This window comes from Molothrus aeneus, chromosome Z (genome assembly GCF_037042795.1).
Source record: "Molothrus aeneus isolate 106 chromosome Z, BPBGC_Maene_1.0, whole genome shotgun sequence".
In the NCBI taxonomy this organism is placed as follows: Eukaryota; Metazoa; Chordata; class Aves; order Passeriformes; family Icteridae; genus Molothrus; species Molothrus aeneus.
In genome coordinates, this window is record NC_089680.1 from 60,866,571 (window position 1) to 60,889,942 (window position 23,372).

The following is a 23,372-nucleotide window of genomic DNA, read 5'->3' on the forward strand; positions in this document are numbered from 1 at the left end:
AGGAAAGTATAAATAAGGACTGAGAAATACAGAGATATTTTACTTGATATTATTTGATATAATGAAAAAAAATGAAAAAAATTGATATTAAAAACATGAGCAAGGATATAAAGAAACAGCAATTAATTACTTTTGAGGATAAAAGATGCAGAGAGTCAATAAGGAAAGATAAGATTAAATGGTGAACCCTAAAAAATAATACGTGTTTTATTTTCAAACACATCAGAAGCAAAATAATCCCCAAAACAATACTGTCTTAATTGTCCAGAGATAATAGTTTATAGTAAACAGCTATTTCATGGAATGTTTCTTTTTGGAAAAAAAAGTCTAAATTAAATTTTCAGAGCATAGAAAGATGATAAATCATCTTCCTATTTATCTCTATTTTAAATAACAAATTAATATTAGAAAGATTAGAGGTGCCAAAGGGACTGAGCTGGAAAGGGAACTACTGTGTTTTTTTAGCATATGTTTGAACACTGCACAAATTCCAGAAGACTGACAGAAAACCTGCATAGTGTCATTATTTTAAAAAGGGTAAGCACTATTGTCCTACTAATGTCATCTATTTGCCACCTTTTTATCTAGTGTAAAACAGCTGATACAGGATTTAAACTAATTACTAATAGATTAATTAGCTAGTAGTATACTCAATGGTGGATAACATAAGATGTTGGAAAAGAAATGTGCCAAAGTACTGCAGTATTTTTTTCTGGCCATCAATTTGGCTGAAAGTAATATACTCAGGATTTTACAGGACACATCATGTAATATTGCATACTTTTTCTTAAAAAGTATTTAAATTTAAAAAGTATTTAAATTTAAAAAGTATTTAAAGTATTTAAATCTCTTAAATTTAAGAGATTTAAAATGTACATGATGTATAATACATTCATTTAAACTGGGATAATTATATGGTCCAAAAATGTAAGCATGAATAAAAAATTAGAAGCAGAGAATTTATATACACTCTTATAGCATATAGAAGATAGCATATAGAAGAAATGATTGCTGTTTCTAATCAAGTCTTCAACAATTTGGTTCTTGGCCACAGTATGACCTAAAGATTTTACCAAAGACACAGAAGAAAACACCAGCACCTTCAGATGAGTATTGGAGAAATGTGGAAAATGACTAAGTGCTGATGAGGGCTGGTCTGAAGGTGAGTACTAAACCAGCCAGTTGTTAACAGTGGGATAAGGAGACCCTAACTACATTTACATATTTCCTTGAACCACCAGCTTTGGAAAAGAAAAGCAGCAGCTCTGAAAGTGGGCTGGGCATCACACAGCGCTAGACACATCACATGACAGTGAAGCTAACAAGTCTCAGTCAGGGTCAATATATAAACAGAAGAAAACTGACCCAGCACACACAGGCACCCATTTTCTGGCGCTTTTGTCACTGAACACTGCTGCTGCCTGCCTGGTGTGTCTAGTTTGGATTCTAGAAGCTCATAATGTGAAAAAGGGTTTATAAGAAAACATGACTTAGACAGAATGATACAAGAAGCTTACCTTCCATTATCAAAAGGGATTAACTGTCTGGGCTACATTGGCAGAGAGAAGACAGACAACTGGAGTGGTCTTCATATTAGCAATAAAATCTGTGACACCAAATGTTTAGAAATCAAAGCTAAAGGGGCCCAGAGAGCAAACAAGAGAGATCTTTTAATGGCAATGAATAATTAAAAGCTTTTACACTAAATTTCAGTTAATTTTTTGCCACAGAAAACTTTGAAAGCAATATTGATTTTACTTATAAAAATTGTTGTTGACTTGACAGCAACTGCTGGATTCAAAGGACTCAGGGAAGTCCTACAGACTTGGCTAAGTAAGAGGTCAGGCTGGAGGACCACAATCACATCTGCTCAGCTTGTTAGTCTCACTTAAACATGAAGAAGTTAGTGAAGGTCTTTTAAAGGACAGTGAAGAGAATTTAACCACAGAAGTGAGGACTCCTAGTAGATACAGTAATTTTAAAATTTATTATTATTTATCAGGGATAACAAGAAACATGTCAGGAAGAGAGAGAAGACTTCAGTGAAGAGCAGCAACTAAATAACAGAAAAACCATTGGAATGAAGAAAGATCTCAGAACAAGTTTAAAACAAAAATTAGACCATCTGAAAATAACAAAGACTCCAAGAAGGGATGGCAAGCATCCCAGAATCCTGAAAGACAAGGCAGACAGTATTAAAAAAAAAAAACAAAAACATAGAGCCAAATATTTGTAACTCTTTATTGACACCAAGAGAAGAATCTGCTAAGGACCAGAAAGAAAGGTTAGATGAGTCCTTAAGAAAACATAAAGAAGAAAAAAAAAACCCTCCAAATCCTTCAATTTTCTGATCCAGAAGTAAAAAATTTCTGTAAGTTAAGCTCTAGAATGAATAAGCAGGGAAGAGGACAATATTAGCAAATCTCATCAACCTGAGAATAAAGGATTAAAAGGTTAAAAGGAGTAGAATGTTGAATACTGGAAAGTATTGGGAATGCATTCATTTTGCAAAGGCACATAGGATGTACAAATACTAATGATATCAACAGATTATCCAACTGAATTAAAACTATTTTCATTCTCCAGCAAAGATGAGAACATTAGGGAAAATGGACGCTGTCTGCTAAGGAATGAGAAGAGGAACAATACAGAAAAGATGACCACTGAGCTGAATTTTCCTTCCAATATATTTCCAGAATAGAAAGCAATATGAGTAATAAGCGACCGTCACTGAATGTAAAAGAGGAATGGTGCTGTGTCAAAACAAATCTGAGAAAATAGGTATCTAGGTAAACTGCTAATATGGGTGTAAAATGTAAAAACTATTGATAACTAGATTTAAAATAAAGAGAATATATTTGTGTGAATGGTTTCCCTTTCTCTCCATCCCCCAAAGTCACTATGCAAAATATACAAACACATATACATGAAAAAACAAATAAAACCCGTACTATTTTCCTGTCATAGGATTCTCCACTGCTGTACGTTGTAGCAAGTGTGGATGCACATTCTTCCAGATACCACGGCTTTTTTCCACTTTCAGCTGTGCTGCTTATGGAGATAGTGTAAATGCTGTTGGTGTAGCCATCACAAGAGCAGTGGTCTCGACTTCTTCCACCATTTCCAGAAGCCCAAACAAAGACTGAACCTAAGCCTCTTCGTCCCTGTTTGGAAACATTACAATAGATTTGATTAATAATTCTTCTCAGCTGCTTAATAGCCAGGTCTTTTTCCCTGAAAAGACATCTCATGAGAAGAAGAAAATAAAAAAAACAACTACCCTGGGAAGAATTTGAAATGAGAACAGGATTTAGCAGATTTCAGAATCAGACATTAGAAAAATTAAGATAATGAGTGGTATGAGCACAGCTTTAGAAACAACTTTTATACAGTGTTTGTTGGTCTGCATCTATATTATCCAGATGTACCAAGAAAATCATGCTGAAAACTCAGATGAAGTAGTAAAATATCACACTGGGTGAGTTTTCTAGGTTGCAAGCACACATTTTTGACTTATGTTAGCCTCTCATTCACCAGCACCCCCAAGTCCCTCTTCAGTCCTTAGCAAGACTGCTTTTGATCTGTTCATCCCACAGCTTGTATGGATATTGAGGGTTGCTCTGATGCAGGTGCATCACCTTGTACCTGGTCCTATTAAACCTCGTAAGACTTCCACTGGCCCATTTCTTGAGCTTGTCCAAGTAACTCTGGGTGGCATTTCATCTTTCAAGAGTATCAACTGCACCCCTCAGTTTGGTGTCATCTGCAAATTTGTTGAGAATGCACTAGATTCCTTTATCCATGTCATTAATGAAGACAGTAAATAACACCAGATAATAATACCAATGTCCTTGGTGAGGTTGTGCTGGCTATCCCAAATCATGTCCCTGACCTCTCCATGTGTCTTAGCAGAGCATCTCAGAGAATTTGTTTCATGATCTTCCCAGGCAGAGAGGTGAGGCTGACCAGTTGGTGGTTGTCAGGGGTCTTGTTTCTACCCTTTTTAAGGATGAGGACAATGTTTCCCTTTTTCCAGTCACCTGGGCCTTCAACAGACTGCCAAGAGACTTCTCAATTATCATGGAGATAATTTGTGAGTTTAATAAAAGTATACTATCTGGAAAGACTTTCCAGCAAAGTAAGTTAAATAGCAAATTCTTTTGACTAATGTCTACATGAAGTTATGTCTCTAAAATTCAAATTTTCATTTAGAAACATTTCAAGTAAAGAGAGAAATCTCAAGGTACCAAGTTTAATGTACTATGAAATCCACATTCACCAGACACAATCTGTCTAAATATTACAATTGTTTTGGGTTTTTTTTGTTTTTATTTTTTGTTTGTTTGTTTTCAAGACAACCTTTATGAAGTGTTACAGCACCCTTTTCCACCTTCCTTCTTCACATACAGGTCTTGAAAGCAGTATATTATGGCTAACCCCATGGGAAATTTGGTATAACCACCAATACAACCAAGACAAAAGATATGAGAATTCAGGGTAATCAAACCATAGCTTCTACTTATAAAAGAAGAAAAAAATTTAAAAAATTGTAAAAGAACTTCTCAAAAAGATGCATGAAGAAAAATGTCCTACTAGTAGCAGTCTATCTGTCATTTTTCTGCTGTTACCATCACATGGTTCTGCGTGCAAACAGCAGAATAACATGATTTGTCCCATGCAATACAAACCTGTTCACTGCAGGGTATGACTGTATTATTAGTCTGTTTGCACAGACAATGTTTATTCTCCATGCAATCTATTCTCTGTGTAATCTATTTCATTAGATGTGTACTTATGCTGCTGTGCTAATAATGAACAAGCTGCAGGAAAAGGTATTTGAATTATTTTTGGCCAAAATTTTGAAAAAATGGTGAAAACATGCCAATGCATTTTAGAAATTCTGTATTTATAATTTAAACATGATAAAAATCAATTTAGATTTTTAATTGTAAGGGCAAGGCCTTAAACTAATAGCCATTTGCACCTGGATTTACGTTTTCATGCTAAGGTTTTTTTTTGGTAAACAGATTATGGCTAATATATCTTTAAAACTAATGACTCCTGCAAATTTGTAAAGGATCAATGTCTCTGTTATTGCAATAAAAAGTAAATACCAGATGCACTGACCAACAGAAAAGAGTATTTTCTATATACAAAGTGAGAATTGCCATTCCTCTAATGTATTGCAATAGTGCATCTATACATGAGCCCAGCAGTTGGCAGAAAACAACAGCATTACCTTCAGATCAGAAAACATGCTAGACATCTTGTTTCTAAAAGATAAAGTCTGGATCTGGTGCTGTGTAATATAGATGGTTGAGGGGCTACAGAAGTAGTGGTAGGTGGACAGTTGGACTTGAAGGCCTCTTCCAACCTTGATGATTCCATAATCCTATGATTCTATGAACTTGACTAAAATGAATTAATTTGTCAATTCAGCAGTCCCAAACATGCTTAGGAAAATACAAACTTGTTAGTAACTATGCCCACCAAGTAAGCAGAGCAAGAGTGTCAGCTGTTCTACTGTATGTGAATGTGTGGTGGTTTGACAGGAAATATGTTTTCTGGGATGCTGTGGTTAGGCCAATGGATGCTCAGATTTTAATATTGGCACCTAATGTGGCCATTGGGACATTGGATCTGCCTCTGAGAACACGGGGTTAAAAGCAGGGCTCTCCCCTGGGAGGCTCTCTTGGGTTCCGGTCAGGGAAAGGTTCAGAGCTGCCCTGCCCATGCGGCCGGGTGAGGTAGGCCGGGCCTGGACAGAAGGGAGGGGAAGGCCCCTGCAGGATGGAAGGGTGGAGGAGCACTGAGAGGCATCGGGCAGCCACCCCCCCTCCAGCAGAGACAGAGAGCGAGCCTGTGCCTGTGCTTGGCCGGCTGAGAAGGAGAAGGGGGGGTGAGAGAAGGTGCCCCGCAGGGCAGCCCTGGGAGTTCTGGACAGACAGAGCCTCAGATTTTTAACCCTTTTCTTGGACAATGGAAACCTTACAAATGCTAATCCTCCTGGAGATGAATGAGAAGAGAGATAGAGATGAGATAAGAGGAAATGGGCCATGAGAGAAATAGAGAAGAACTCAGGTGGAAGAGATGATGGAGTAGCTTATGCTGGACTCTTTGTGTGTAGCCATGGACAGAGCCATGTTTCCTTGTGATACAGGGACTGCATTCTAGGGGGAGGCAATGCCTCAGGACCAAGAGGGTTCGGTGTGGGTACCCCTCAGCCCCAGGGGGTGAAAAATATGGGGGGGGGGGCAGATGTCCCGAAGTTGAGACTGTGCCTTTTTGGAGTGGGACGAAGCATCCTTAAAAGTCAACCCTAGAAGCAGCTCTGGTCCATGTTCAGTGGTGAGAGCACTGGACATGAAAGGAAGAGGTCACCATTGGCACAAGAAGGACTCCTTCTCCTCTTGATGAACTGAGGACTGAGTATTCTGAAGTGTGGTGCCAGACTGAGAGTCGATGATTTGGGGGATGTATTGTATTGGGAATTTAGTGGGGAGGAGGAGGAGATGTATTTGTGAAGTTTTCATTTTCCTTGTGTGTTTTTTTTTTTTCTCTCCCTTTTCCTTGTAGTTTAGTTAATAAATTCTTTTTTTCCTAAGTGGGAGCCTGCTTTGCTTATTCCTGGTCACATCTCACAGCAGAAACCAGGGAGAGGGTATTCTCATGGAGGCACTGGCATTGTGCCAGTGTCAAACCATGACAGAATGTTATTCCCAGCTGGTATCATCTAAATAAACACAGTTAAATAATAGTTGGACTATATTACAAAATTAGGGCAAACACACATGCAAGGCACTATGTCGCTTTTCTTGTTTTTTTTTATCTAAATCTATCGTTTGTCATCTGCCAGGTGCCCAAGGGTATCAGCCATAAGATGCCGAGAAGCTATGTGTCATTTATTAGCCAAAAGCAAAGGTGCACGTACAAATCATATGGACAGAACTTGAGCAAAACTAAGAGTTGGTAACTCTTCTATAGAAGAGGCGTAGACCAGTGTTGAATGGATATCCAGCAAAGTATGCTCAATATTTGTCTCATGATTTTAAAATTTCATTCCCTCCCCTCTAGATACAAAGTTGTTTCTGCTCTTCCATTTACAACGACAGCTAGGGACTGCCTCCTATAAACTCTGTATGGTGTCCATAATTCCACACTTGTGCTTGTCAGTGCACCAAATCAGACCACTATGAAAAGTTCTTTTTTTTCTCATCTACTTTCTTAAATTGCATAAAATGTCATATCATTTAAAAGAAAAAAATCAACTGTCTCATTATGCAAAGTAAAACTGTTTCACTGATGCCTGTGACTTGCTATGGACCCAGCCACAGTCCAATTTTCTAGTACATTTTCTAGACAAAGCCAGAGTGCTCAACAGACAGCTTAAATGAAATGGACTCAGGTCTTTTTTAAAGAGGCCTGAAGGCAGAAATTGCACTTGTAAAAGCATGAAAGAAGAAACTTGGGGCATTCTGTCTTTTTTCTGCTAATGCCTCCTTTTCTTTGGTCAGCAAATTGCTAGCAGGTAAATGATATAAAAGCCCCTTTTTGTTTTTTTCCAGTTCACCAGCATGGACAGGTTAAGTCTGCCAAGAATCAGAGCCAATATGAACATGCTCATAATGACATCTGCAGAGTTTCCTTATACTATTACAGAAACATCCCCTGCTCCAAGTATGTGTGTTTGTGTATGCACCACATCTTTATGAGTGAATGAACTAGCAGCATTGGCAGGGACCTTTTTAAGGTAGAGGTTTTCACACACTCAAATAAAGACAACCAGCAGTCCCACACACTTTTAAGATGCTTACAGCACTCTTTAAAAATAATGAAGATGCAGTAAGATGTAGTAAGAGCTAGCAGAGTAAATTTTAATCACACTATTTTATAAATTTTAGACTTTACATTCATTCACTACTTTACAAGTCAAGTTGCCATAATTCAGCCTGTGAATCCTGATAATTTCCAGCCCAGGAATCAAGTGCCCCAATAACCCTCTCTGCCTGTGGAGTGAGTTATGACTTGATAGGTATGATCAAATTTACCAAGGAACAAGGAAGAAAATGTGAAGGAGGAGGAAAAGCAGAAGACAGAACAGCTGAACTGGAGTAATTAAGAGCTACAGAGGTGGCAGCCAGGGAGAGATAATTTGGCACCAATATGCTGGAAATTGCACACTAGAGCAGAAAACAAACCATGAAAATATAAAATGGAGAGTGAAGGAGGGACACTCTATCCACACCTAGAGCCTAAACATTTAATTTCCTCTATTCTCCCCAATACTGTTCTAAAATTACTTCATGTTTCCAAGAACAAAAAACTACTGCCAGAAAGTGAAATTGATCCTGAAGTGGAAGCTGGAAAAAGTAGCCCATGGTATGACCTCTTCCTTAAACACTAATTCCTAAAGAGGAAATGTTCGTAACTGAATGCGCAGAACAGAGGCCAGCATTCTCAAGACCTAAAAATCCTACTATGCAGGCATGGCTTTTATCTGCAGCATAGTACAATCACTGTAGTGCCAAGCACCAAGGATCCCAGCATCCTGAGAAATGCACCTGTGAGATATATCCCCTTTCTTCCAGTTTCTGCTGATTTCTGCACTCTCTAGCATCTGGACAGTGCTGCCCTGTGCAGAGACACAGCATTGCCAAGCAGTTCACTGTCAGCATTTTGCTTTTGACCAGTAGCAGCCCCTAGCTCCTGCTGAGTTTCTACCAGTCCATTTAACCTCTTATCTGGGAATGAAAAACAGTCTGGCACAACATTCTTAAAAGACTCTTTTGTAGACTGCACTGAATTTTAAAGTAGGCATCTCTCCAAAAACAGATAATGGTAAGTTGAGAGTGCAAGCCAGCAATTCTAAATTGCTACCAGAAGACAGCCAAACAGATTTTTTTTTTAAACAGTCTTCTTAGATATGAAAAAAAAATTCACAAACAAAAGGAAACATTTCTCAGGCCATTAATTCTGTTGAGGTATCCACACTTTCAGAAAAATAATATTTGTGCCTCAATTTATTAAAAATGCGCACCCACAGTATCTATGAGGAAATGAGTAATGAGCCAAACAGTTATGCATAAATAAAGATGAATGTTTGGGGGGATGAACAAAATTAGACACCTGTATTTTTAAATTAGAAGTTACATTCCTACTCTTAGGAAAACTAGGAAGTAAAGAAAATCTTTCCTGTTTCTGAAACACAGCAATCTATATACACATAACATATATGCAATGCAAAAATATATGACTACCTACATAAAACAGTGATTACCTTATATTGTTGGAAAGGGAAGTGATTGTTAAGAAAGGTTACTGACTACTTCTGAAGTAGCTCCTTAATTAAGAAAACAAAAGACAAATTATTAACCATGCTAAAAAAAGAGGAAAAAATTTTATTTTGTTATCTCTTAGGATATGATACCTTTGAAACATTGAAGCTATAAAACATTCTAATGTGCATATAATATTGAATAACCACAAGCATGTATGTATTTACACACTAATTATCAGGACATATCAGTGGAACAATTCAATATGTAGGCTTCATGTGGTGTATTTTTTACTTTACTCTTCACGAGAAAAGCAGTTTAAATAGCTCCAAGATATTCCCCACAGAGCTATAATTAGTGCCTGAAGTGCAACCAAATGAACTGTTGGCTGAAACCTGAAATATGAACATGTGGAATATTGGAATGAATTTCTCACTTACCTAAACAAAACAGAGCCTGCTCAAGGACTGCAAGTTCTGATTGAGGCTCTCTCTCTACAGTATCATTACTATTGTTACCAGGATAAAACAAATTGTATATGGCAAACACAATGTGATAACACAAGAGCTTGCTTTGCCAAAATTTCTGTTGTACGAAGAGTCTCTAGTTAATCAGAGGTGAAATTGTCCCTGCATGCAAAGCCAAAATAAACAAGCAGCACACAGGAAAGCTATCAGTGTGAGAATTGGGTATGCGACTGATGTTATACACAAACACCCATTATATGGGATGGGTTCAGGCAGTTCGCATTGCCTTTATATTACTATCTGATTAATCACTCTAGAAAGGAGCCCAGGGCCACTAGATCCACACAGCTGTTTTTCATGACTTACATCAGACTCTTCCTTGTGGAAAACTTCAGGTTCAGAGATGTCTATTGAACTCTGGGATTTAACAAAAAGAACCTCCTATTTTCTGCAAATAAGCATCTCTTCTAGATAAACATGAAAATATGGCTGCTTCACTTCTACTTTTGCAGACTGAGGACTTAAGGAACAACTTTGTGCAGTTTGTCTCCCACAGCGTTCATTTAAGAAACAACATACAGGCTGTGTGGAAAGTCATTGCCCTTGCAGTTTTGTGTCTTAAACTGTTAAATTCTTTGCACAGAAAACTTTTGACACCAAAATTCCAGTGATTTCCATTCCAGAAATCTCTTTTTTCCCATGTGACACATAGAAACTACTGTTCAAATATATGAGTGAAATGTATATATGATTTGTTCACACACGGAAACCAGATTCATGTTTCAAAAAGGCATAGTCTGAAATCTATATACTTCAATGTATGGAAAGAGATTAATCTGCCAAAGCTGCTTTTCGGTATTGTTTTTTCAAATTAAGATTTACTCCACAAAAAGAATGGAGTGGGTTTTGGTTTTGGTTTTTTTTAATGTTCAATATATCACCTGTTTCAGGGTGTGCATGCAAAACCAGAGGCATTTTGGCAAGTCCAAAACCAGCAATGCTATTCTGGCTTGTTTCAACAGTTTCCATGCATGTATGAGATGGGATGAGGTAACCAAACAGTTTTGATTTCCAGTACACTTTATGACATAAAGGAAGGAAAGTAAGGAAAATGGACATTTTGGTTATATTTTCCTGTAACTCTCATTACAAATTTTCCCATCTTTCAGGATTCTTTTATTTCAATGAATGCAATGTAAGAACATTTCTGATACATTAATTATTTTTCTGCATAATTTTGTACTAGATGCTGATTATCTGTGAAAAAGCTCATCTTTTCACAGAAGGCAAAGGAGTGAGATTTTAAGGTTAGCTTTGTGTGGGGCAGAAATGGTTGAAAACTGGAGATTGGTGAGGAGAGAGAGTAAAGTAAGTTCTTTTCAGAATTGTTTTTGCTCAGAGACCAACTTTGTACCTAGGAGATGTTAGAAAATATCAGTGTGAGACAATTCACGTATTTGTGTTTGCTTTGGGTTGTTTTCTGTCTGCTGAAGAAGAAATTAAATTTTCACAGAGTAGATAATAGAATGTTGTTAAAGACCTAAAAGCATTCTTCCTGTAGGCTGGGGACTTCTTTGTAAGGGGGGAAGGGAGATAAGAAGTTTTCAGATTGTAAAACACAGCCTGGTGAAGACTTATGCATGCTCCAGGCTCTTTGATATGTAATGCAGGGGTCAGGCCCTGCTAAAATGAGCTTAGCAATGTATGTATATCCCTTTGTTTCTTTGTAATCCTGCAGCCAGTGAGGCGATGGAATAAATCTATTCTCTGCACTTCAGATGTGGGTTGTGGTTGTCTTGGTGTTAGCTGCATACATTTGATTTACACACTTTGTTCACATACTTCCCAAACAAAATAAAGTTTACTGTATGAAAGTTCATTCAGGTATCACTGAGCCTAAATATTATTTCATTTACTGGAAGGCAATATTCCAAATTCTACTTTGTTTGAATGCAAGAAGTTGATAACTGCGTGCAAACAGCAGAGCAAAGGATTACTATTATTAGCTTAATAATGTGTTATCACCTAACCTCGGGCAACCCCCATCTGTAGAAAACTACATCATATCAAGTTTAAACCACATCTGCAAAGTCATTAAGGCATCTGAGATACATCAGCAAAATGCAAGGTAGTCAGACCTAGAAATTAGGCATATTGGTTAGAAATAAAGAAAGGTGAATAAATTTTGCAAAGCGGTGGCTTAGGAAGCTTAGGGCTATGGAAGATAATCAGCTGGGAATGAGCTACCCTAAAATAGTCTGTCCATTGAATTAGTAAGTAAGGTCTATATGAACCCATCCAGGGAATATAGAAGCAATACTATGCATGCATGGAAAATGCTTAAATTTGTATGCCCCATTCTGGTATCCACATTGGAAATAATAATGCCAGAAAACAGAAAGAATGAAGTCTGATTTGTAAATTCTGACTAACAGAAAGAAACTCAATATACAAAACATTACTCCTAAGATTGCAGAACAGATTTTAAAGGTCAGTAAGTGATGCCTGCATTACTTTACAAAAGCTCAAAATGCAACAAACACTTCAGAATTTCAGATAAACCTGTGAAGTTTTTGTCTGGTAACTTATTTTATGCAGATAAATGTATTAGAACCGGATTGTGAGGCTTCTGAAAAGATGTGATGAGCCCTGCAAGAAATCAGTAATGAAACAAAAGAAAATGAACATTATTGTAACATCAAGGTGGGATTGGAAATTATTGTACAGGAAATAATATAGGCTTTACTAGAAAAACATAGAGGTCAAGGAAATTATGGGTAGAGTATTTCAAGGATGAGGTCGGGAAACAAAATTATTAGGTATTTTGACCTAAAAGAGAAAGAGCACCTTAGTGATTCTTAGTAATCACCATCACCTGCATTCAAAAAAAGAATTCAGGCTGGAAGATGTGGAGAAGCACTACTCTATTGAGCAAGGAGATGGACAGAGTAGTTTTTAAGTGACCAGTGAGTGTGGCATGTCTATCATATCTAAATGAAGTTGGAAAGGAGACTAATCAAAAAATGTATCAGAAACAAAAATGGAGGGAGGGAGGTTATTTAAGATGAGCCACAATTTATATCCAGGAAAAAATGGGCAGAAAACTGCACATGAGGAAACCCTATTTTAACTTAAAAGAAAATCTCTAACCAATAATTAACTTTGGCCATGAAATGTTCTACCAACAGAATCAGAGGGGAAAAGAATTGGATTTGTTATTCAACATAAAATGCTCAATGTATTTAAATGGCACAATCCCTGTGGTGGTAGAAAGCTGTACTGGATGACCTATGCTGTCATTTCCTCTCTTATGTCCTATGGTCCAATTCAATTTATCCAAGAGATCCCTTGCTCAAAATTTGTAATGATTAGATGTTGAGTTTTCTAGCACCATAAGATGCACCATAAATACAGCAAAAGAGGCAGTTTACAGTGGAAATGAAAGTCAGAGACTTAGATGAGTAATAAGCTATATTATTTTCAATAGTGAAGATTGCCACTGCCTTGCAAAGACATGGACATGAGATTTCAGTTAAGACTGGCTCTTCTCAAAAGACTTACAGAAACCAGAAAATAATAGATGGATCAGGAAAACAGGGACACAGAAGAAGCAACAACTGGATGAAATTTCGCTGATTGGGCTTATGACAAAAGGCAGGTACAGATGATAGATGTTAGAACTATGAAGATCAAGCCAATGGTGCTATGTCTTGTGACATCAGCAGGAAGAAATAGAATGATAAAAAATTGAGGGACTTTTCAAGTTCTATTATGTAATCAACATCCACTTCTAGTACAGAGCCAATCAAAGTTTAACTTAGTATGTTGAAGCATATGTTATATCTATATATCTATCTAATCTATATTTAGATAAGATATAGATATATAGATATAGAGATATGCTTCATGTTTTTCATCACATGTTCATGTTCACTTTATATCATATATGCAACCAGGATACATAGTACATATGCAAATTATATAATAGATAAATGCCAAGACCTAACACTAGATTATATCAGCATACTGGAAGTCATATCTTCTAAGACCATCCCTAAGTACAGCACTAGCTCCTCTGATTGATTTCAACAAGTATTTTTTGCCTACTTATTGGAAATGTGCAGGAGGTCTCGTTCAGGCAAAACATATCCATATAAGATCACAGACATGCATAAACACTGATATGTGTTATTTAGACTTAAACAACAGGTGTGCAAGGTGAAAAAACACAATACACAGTTTAAAAAATAATTTTAAAAATCTGCTGGGTATCACTTGAAATGTATTAAAACCCAGCCATTTTGACACATTTGACTAGAAGTCTACCTGCTGTAATTTCTGCCTTAGATTTCTGAAATGCAGTTCTCTGGCAAAGTAAAAGGGAATAATTCCTCTTTGTATAGACAACGCATCCTCCTCAGAATAATGCAGAGACATGATGACAGGACAAATAAATGTAATAGAAACATCTTTGGTAGAACACTGGGAGCAAACCTTTGTCTAGACACTTGCAAATGATGAACAATCTCTTCAATTTTTGGAGCAGAAACATACAGTAATGATGATGATGATAATAATAACTGTTAAATCCTTCTTCTTGATTTCTCCTTTTCTTCCTTTTTCTCCCTCACTCTTCCATGTGGGTAGGATACTTTAAGTGATTTAAGTGCTTGCACCCAGCAAGCACTTGGAACAAACACTCTGCAGCCAAAGCTGTTGAAGTAAGAGAGATGAGAAGGGGCAATGATGATGAGAAGGAAGGCATGAAGCTGAGTTTGCACAAGAGGTTCAGCCACCCAGCATCTGATCATTAATGTCCATCAAATATTTTGGCTTGAGTCCAGCTCACTAAACAGAGTGGTGTCACAGCAATAAGATGAAGGTGCTTGTGCCCAAAGTTTCCATGTAGATTTCCCTTCCTCTCCACCCTCTCTAGGTTATATTAAGGATGACCTGACCAGTTGCTGATTTATATACACTTCCTTATGTGTTTCAAGGATGTGTACTACAGAAACAACATAAAACATGCAATTGGTGAGATATTGGAGAGTGAGATAACCAGCTCTTTGTAATCCTTCAACATAAAATATCAACAGTGGTCACATACCCAGAAACTTGATTATTTGGTCTTTGCCAAACAACAATGAGAGAACAAGTCTGAATATCTGAAATGCTTTCCTCTCCAAACGATGTTGACACCATTGCAGAATACCAGACTTATTTGTATGAATACAAATGAACTAGACTGAACACTGCATGACGGAGCCATGAATCAGCAAACTCAACTCCATCAAGTGCTTATAGCATTGTGCTTATTGACTGTGAGACACCAACAGGCATCTCAAAAACGTACTTAGATTTCATATTTATGAATCAAGGAAGGCTTTTGTGTTCTCCATTTTGTCCCAGATTCAGCAGAGTCTAATGACATGATTTGGCCACGATCGCATTATGCAACGCTAAGCTTTGCTCTTGAGTACGGGGTGAAATGTGACATTAGATACCTAATCTTTCCTTGAATATGTTACTTTTTGATATACCACCATTTGTTTGGCTTTTTTTCAGGCAAATTCTGCATAATTACAATGGATTTTTTCTTGATATTATTAGGTCTACAAGTTCTAATGCATTAGTATTTAAAACACAGACATCTAGAATTTTCCACACAACTATGCTATTTTCAAGAAAAGGACCTTCTCAACTGAAAGCATGATATAATGGGAGTTCTCTATTTGCACAGAAATTGTTTGAGAGTAAAATATCCAAGGCTTCTCTTTGAACTCAAGTATGCAAATTTAATAAAATTAGATTAAATACCCTTAAAGATGACATAAAATCATAGTACTTGTGACAGGTTTAAAAACTGGTTTCCTTTTTTATTACCTTGATCCTGGGCAGAATTTTTAGGTATATTTAACTTACATGTTCATTTCATGAATTCATTTATTCCGTAGTAGCCTTTCTTTAAACAGATTTGTCTGTTTCAATTCAAGATATGTGTTGTCTCTCTGTAATTCTGCACAAAAACTATGCAGTCATCTTTATTATTTTATGCAGCATTTGAAAGGTGTAACCATATTAGTTCAGCAGATTTAAAAATAATAATAGTTGTGAAACAGCACAAGCTGTTAATTGGAATAATATGTGCTTAAGATAAATCAGGTGCTTTTTTCATGGAACCAAGTCTCTCAGAAAACTCAACAATGGATGGTTCTTGCATCCATTTCATTTTTATGCAATAATTATAATAAATTTAAAAGAATAATTGAGCTTGATTATGCTCTAATCAAAGTTATTATTCAGCGCTACCTTTGATTTTCCTAATAAAGCCAGCCAGGCATAATTTCCTTTTCAGATGTTTTTAAAAAATCTTGGCATTTCCTTTTGCTGTTCCATTTTAAAATTCTAATGTACAATTGTGTGGATACTTGCATAATAAATTAAGAATAATCAATCTTTGTGTAGGTCTGAAAGAAGGTTTTGCCAGGTTTTTCTGTACTGATCTGTTCTGGGTAACCCCAAATGTTATTATATTCCATATCTATCTGTGCCCAAAGTTGCTACTGTCTCTTTGAGACCCGCTGGCCAGAAAAGGAACAGTGAGGTCAGGCTGTCTGTTAGTCCTTTTTGAAAGTTGGGGACATTCAGGAAAAAGTGCTCTTTCTCTTTTGTTCTTGCTGGGTGAGCTGAGATAGCACAAGGCAGACGGCAGCCACACCACCAAGCCAAGAAAAATAGAACAGCCCCCACTCCATATGGTTGCCCCAGACTGCCAGCAGTGCCTGGTCAAAGCAGGAGGGCATGGAATCCAAGTTGTCCAAGCCCCTGCCGCTATTTTTGCTAAAGAGAAGGCAAAGTTCCTCCATGAGTTCCAGCTGTTGACACAGAGATTCTAGGTTTTCTTTCTGTTTTGTTCTTTTTCCCTGTTGGTTGATATCTGGGGGGAAGAGGGAGATTTTTACTTGCTCAGGTTTGATTGCTGTGCTGTTCTTGTCCTCTCTTCTCTCCCTCCACCCCAGGCCGTCTGCAGAGGGAACCATCCTGGGGGTAATAGTTGTTTGCCGTTTTCCCCTTATCTCTCCACACATGGTCATACATGGAGAGTGCCATCTCAGGGGAGATTTCTCTGCTGTTTTTGCTCTTCTTTGTTTCTGGGGAGTCCATGAGGAACCCATGATATTCTGCAACATTATAACTACTGATTATCACAGTTATTTTTTGCCTGTTCCTATTTCATTTTTTAATGACTGTTTTAAACTGTTATTGTTTCACTTATATCTTCTTGCATTCATCTCTCCTTATTGGTGAATGGGGAGTGTCAAAACTAAAAGGGAAGGTAACTGATTCTGGAGTGCCCACCACCTTTAATTGTCTAAAACCAAGATATGATGTTACTTCAATTTATGCCACAGATGCAATCCTAGATGTTACACTGTTGCTGTTCAGTTCAATATTTCTGAAAAAGGAGAGTAAGGATCTGTATACAACACAATAAGCATTTTTGTCTGCCTATTATTATTGTCAATTATTTGGCAATATTTGTCTGCCAATTATTATGACTCCTTAGGGAAATCTATGTTTGACTGACTATGTAAACACGACCTTGAATAATCAGCCCATTTCTGGCATATTTGGTCAAAGAAAATTCATCTTTTCTTCTTCCATTTGCCTCATCTTTTAAAATGACACAGCTTATGACAGTATAAGGAAATACAGAGAAAGTATCTTTAACTGAATACAAAAAGACATTACTTATTAAAAAGAAAGAGAACAGTTCATCTTGAAGTAATTCTTGGTCTGGAAACAGCCTAACAGGGAAGGTGGTAATTCCTAAAACATTCATTTACAATCTTTCAGTCTATATTATATTTTAAAGAATGAAAATTAGAGGTTAACTTTAAATGTTTTGTATTTTGTAGCAGTACATTTTTATGTAAGATTTTAAAAGTAGTTCTATTTCTTGAGTAGAAATGAAGCTTTCATAGTCAGAGACAGATAAAATATCCAAATATATGGAAATATTTAGATCTATTCAAGACCTCATGGGCAGCTTCAGGCAGAACAAAGTTTGATAAAATGACATAAACGTTACATTGAAAAACATAATAATTTGACTTGTATCAAATATGACTTCTATTATTTCTCAAAAAAATATACCAACCTTTTTCTGCATTGTTATCAGAAAAAGCCTACCTCAGAAAATTAAATGCTATGTTTTCACTATAAACTTATTTGGTGCTTATTTCATGTACAGAACAATGTGCTGGTAAAATGAAATTCATCTGGGTTCTGTAAGGTATCTTCTCATATTACTATTCTAATAATAACAGTGGAACAATAATGCTTGTAGGCAAGATCTACACTCTTGGCAAGTTATTCAACATATTTATACCCAATTTGAGAACTTGAGATTTCAATGAGGAAATGGCTGAATCCTTCTGGTTCAGAAATTCAGAAATTCAGGCTGAACTTTTCACAGTTGTGTTCCCTACATGAAATATGACATTTAAACAAACACATATATATGCTTAAACAAAAAACTTCCTGGAGCAAGATCCCCTGCATTCTTGCAGTTCCATTAGTGCCCCCCTCATCACAGTACTGTAAATTCTCTGAGACCAGACAAAATGGTAAAAGAACCATGGGTATAGACCTTTTTCTGCCCCCCAACTCCCTATTAAAATCATCAAACTTACATTAAGAAATCATGCAAAACAAAGCAAAATAGAAATGAAGAAAGAAGGAAACATAGTCAAAGGTTTTGCTTTAAAATTTCTTTGCACCTCAGATTTGATGAGTTGGCACTGATGTGCAAAGTAGCATTTCTCAGTCAATTTATTTCTAATTACATCACTCCCTCAGAGCAGTTTTAAAAGGCACTAAGGATTATGCATTCCAGATGAAAATGAACAGAGCTCATACTTCAGATGAGAGTGATCATCAGGTCACCACAAAAGAAAAATATGTTTTCAGTTTTATGCAAAGGAAGTTTTCTTCTTTCCTTCCAAGTCCTTTGCCTTTCCCCATGCTGAGCACTTGCATGCAGTGGGCACAGGTACCCTTAGAGGTGCACGTGAAAGCAAATCCAGGCATGTGTGATGCCAACCTACCATTCTGATGCCGTTCTCAAAGGCCTGACGTGCTAGAGAAGCAGGTCCATCCACTGTCTTACCGTCGTCATCGGGCCCCCAGCTGGCACTGTAGATGTGGATGTGCTGGGGATTAAGGCTTAGGGACTTTGCTTCTACCATATCTGTCACATCTCCATCCAGCATCCGTACACCTTCAGAATGGAAAATACAATTAACTGTACAGACAAACCCAAAATGTTTCTTTGTTTTTTCCCCCCACAGAGAAAATTGTTGTGTATGACACTGAACTGAATAACTACAAGAATTCCTACTGTTATTAAAGAAAAAACCAACAACAACAAAATCTGTTTGGGTTGTTTCCATCTAGAGACATTGTTTTCCCAATGTCTCTAGATGGAAAAATAAAAAAGATACAAATATTTTCACCCTTCTTCAAGTTTTAAAAATTATAAGTAATTTATCCACTATACAGCCTTCAAACTTCAACATCAAAGTTTTACGCTAAATAAAATTTTTTAAAATACTTGCATTTTGAAATGCTTTTATGTCTCTTAAAGATAACAATTTTATACTTTTATACTGCAGTGAAACTGCATTACCTTCCTTGAGTCATTCACAGTTTCAATCATGTTAACAGATGTAACAAAAGGATCCCTACAGACAAGTAACATTGGCATCATTCCTTCATTGTATGAGGCTGCAATGAAAAAACTGGGGAGAATCCTCTTGTGTACAGAATGATTACCACACACTGTAGCATGGCAATTACAAGAAGTTATGAACAAATATGTAATGTTGTTCAACCTGAAATTACAATATGGTGAACACCCTTCTCTTCAGAAGAAGCTTTTTTGAGGTATAATCTGGAATTTTTATGTTAAAAGAATCCATTCATGTGGGTGTGGACAAGTCAATGTGCCAACACTTCACACTGTTTTAAGTTAACTAGGCTGAATATAGCATGCTAAAATCTGAAAACTGAGAAAATACAGAAGTTGGGGTTTTTCTAACTGTAAGACTTTGTGGTTAAATCTGAGAAAACTACCAATGCCAGTTTTAACTTAAACAAGTAAAAAGATCTACACACAGCTAGTGAGGCATGTGATCAAAGGGACACTCAATATTAAATAAAAATTTAATAAAATTCTATGATAGAGGGATGATCACTCTCACAATTTCCAAGTTAGATGCTCTTTCTGATTTAAAAGGCTACTCCTATTTTTAAGCCAAATTTACATATTTTTAATTACAGACACACTGCATTTTGCTTATGAGCTCAGATTAAAGAAGTTTGTGTTTACCAAGACTTTAACTTTTAACTGACAAGAGGCATAAGGACTGCTTTGTTGAAAAAATACTAATACTTTTTTCTCCCCTTATTCTATTTGACTTAAAACTGAAAAGTGATTGTATTTCTCAGTTCCCTCAAAAGTTGCCTATGTTTTGTGAGATAATAAACTTCTACAAACTGTGATCTCACTATGAACTTTGCTTTATGAAAAAGAATCATTAAACTAACTCTGGGATTCTAGGATTTTATTTTCTTCTCACCACAGAAAATGAATGACAGGTGAAAGTTGTGTGCTCAATTCCTTTAAAGTATATTAAAGTAACTCTCTCATTCTGAATAAAGACAATAAAGGTACACTGGTTTTGAAAGAAGGAAAATAAAGCTTTCCTTTATGACTTTGTTAGCCAGTCTAAATATTATATTAAACCAAAGAATAATAACTCAAATGCTGCCACTGGCACCTAAAGTAAATCACATGATTTTTAATTTTTTTATTTTTTTTTTGTAATGGTAAAATGGTCTACTTTTAAAGCAACACAGACAAGATTGGGACTTAGGTGCTGTTCTCTCTAGCCAGCAATGGACAGACATGATGCAAAGTAGTTGGCCAAGACCAGCTGTGAGGTTCAACCAAGCCAAGTGCCAAGTCCTGCCCTTCGGTGACAGCACCCCCATGCACCATCACAGGCTGGGGACAGAGTGGCTGGAAAGTGGCCCAGGCAAAAGGACTGGGGGTGCTGGTTGACAGCCAGCTAAACATGAGCCAGAGTGTGGCCAGGTGGCCAAGAAGGCCAAGGGCATCCTGGCCTGTGTCAAGAATAGTGGCCAGCAGGACCAGGGAAGTGATTGTCCCCCTGTGCTTGACCCTGGTGATGCTGCTTCTGGAGTTCTATTTCCAATCTGGGCCCCTCACATGAAGAAAGACAATGAGGTGCTGGAATGTGTCCATAAAAGGGCAGCAGAGCTGATGGGGGGGCTAGAGGCTAAGTCCCGCGAGGAGCTGCTGAGGGTGGGGGTATTTAGCCTGGAGAAAAGGGGGCTCAGGGGAGGCCTTATTGCTCTCCACTACTGCCTGAAAGGAGGTCATAGTAAGGTGGGGGTGGGCTTCTTCTCTGAGGCAACCAGCAACAGGATGAGAGGACATAGTCCCAAACTGCACCAGGGGAACTTCATGGTGGACATCAGAAAGAATTTCTGCACTGAAGGGGTTGTTGAAGCAGTAAAGCAGGGAAGTGGTAGAGTCACCATCCCTGGAGGTGTTCAAGAAACAACAGGACACGGCACTTAGTGCTGTGATCTAGTTTACAAAGTGGTGTTGATCAGTCAAATTTGGACTTGATGACCGTGGTCTTATCCAACAGAAATGACTCTGTAATTCTGTGCAAGATGACTCTGAACAACAGACATCTCACTGGATATTTGCAGTGAAAATAATGCTCCTTCCTTCCTCCCTGCCTTTCTATTCCTGCCTCCCAGAGTCTGCCATGGTTAAGTCTGCTGATCATACATCCTCCAAACTGCATTTGGCATGTGGTGATAGTACAACAAAAGCTATCTAAAAGGCAATTAGCAGACTGCGTTTGCAGATTGTTCCAAGACTTCAGAGCCCTATAAACTTTTTCTAACATTTGCAGTAATTGCAAAATGTAAGTGGCTTTTTACTCAGAACAAATTTTCAATGAATCATAGGAAGCATCCAAAACTGAGCTGAAAGAAGTTTTCTTTTAAAATGCTTGTTTTTATTCAACATCTGACTTAAACTTAAAGAAACAGCTGAACTAATCCTTGTCAACTGAAGACAATATACATCTGTTGTGCCATAATTCAGTGTAACTGTTTTCCCATCAGTACTTGAGCCCCGCCAAGTAACTAAGCACCCAAATCCCCACAGATGTTTTACAACTTCCACAATCAGTTTGCAATAATAACAGCAAACTAGCCAAGCCTTCCTATAAAAAGCTCTGTATGTGGTAATTTGTTTTGCGTGATTATTTCAGAGTTTAAATCTAAAAAAGAAGATCCATCCCTTCGGTGAACTGGTTTGTCTTTTAGTGAGTGGGATCTGTAGCTTTGCTACACAGAAACCTGTATATTTTTTTATAAGAAACTTGTCATAACCTGTAAAAAAACTAAAGACTCCGATTGCAATTTTACTAAAATTTTCTTTTCTACAAGTTACAGCTCCACTTACGCCATTTTAAAATAAGGCTCAGACTTTCCTAGAAACTTGGTCATCAGATGTTCTTAAATATTTGGAAACGAGACAAGGAGTACAAACACATTTAGAAGAAAATTAGCATTATTAATGGATATCTTGTTAACAACTCAGCATCAGAAACATCATTAACTGGATTTGTTCAACTGCCAGTATTTTATGGCATATTGATGGGACAGATTTTTTTTCCTTCTGCTTGATACATTAGTATCCCTTATGTGTTCAGAAATGCTTTCTGGTTTGAAGTAAAAGATACTTGGTGGAGCAAATCCAACATCATTGTCAGCAGGTGCTCCTCTATATAAGAATGTAATTGCTTTACCTCAACGCTAGCTTCTTCTCCAAAAATACCCCAAGAGGGCCTTTAAATCCCTGGGAAACAAGTGAGCTGACACAACCACAGTATATTCACACGAGTAGTTATGGCTGCTCTGAAGGAAAGGAATGTGGCATACCAAGTAGAGGTCAGCAGCAGCAAGGCTCTCAAACCTATTCACTTAGTGGAAGAGGAAGCTTAACCTATCTTCCCTGGAACTTCCTCTTAACTCTGATTTTCTGCAGATTATTTGTTGAGCTTCCCGAAGTCTTATTTCCAAATGCTGATCCTTTTAAAAGGTGGCAAGTGAGGTTTTATATACTGTTACTAATTTCCAGCTTTCTTTTAGGAATAAATAATAAAAAGGCACAAATATCTAGTCTTTACTGTTTCTGTTACCTGTATACGGCATCCATCTGAATCAGTTTTTACACTATATTCAGAAAAGAATGTGAGTCAGCTAATATGCCTGGAGGATATTTATTATTATTGCACGCTCCTAATGCTTAATAATTAATAAACTATGAAGAAGTCACTGTTACTTCTGGAGAATTTTTCAAAGCCATGTCAAAGTTGTTGCAGGTTGTGTGACTATTCTACTCAAAAATGAAACTTCTCCAGAAGACATCTCTTATTTCCATCAGTACACCAACTCTCTTCTGACTTTGGTTTGACAACTCAACAGATCTGATATCATAACTGCTGGTTCACAGTTA

At 37.2% G+C, this 23,372-nt stretch overlaps 1 protein-coding gene across 2 annotated transcripts in view; it reads right to left on the reverse strand.

Annotated features, from left to right (window-relative positions):
* PCSK5 (proprotein convertase subtilisin/kexin type 5) overlaps positions 1–23,372 on the reverse strand; it is a 227,494-nt gene that overhangs the window by 110,898 nt on the left and 93,224 nt on the right. For both annotated transcript variants that reach the window (XM_066568788.1, XM_066568789.1), the window contains exons 7-8: positions 18,853–19,025; positions 2,952–3,164 (exon numbers count right to left, since the gene is read on the reverse strand). In XM_066568788.1, coding sequence (XP_066424885.1) covers positions 2,952–3,164; positions 18,853–19,025 — 386 coding nt within the window. The remainder of the gene's footprint in view (positions 1–2,951; positions 3,165–18,852; positions 19,026–23,372) is intronic.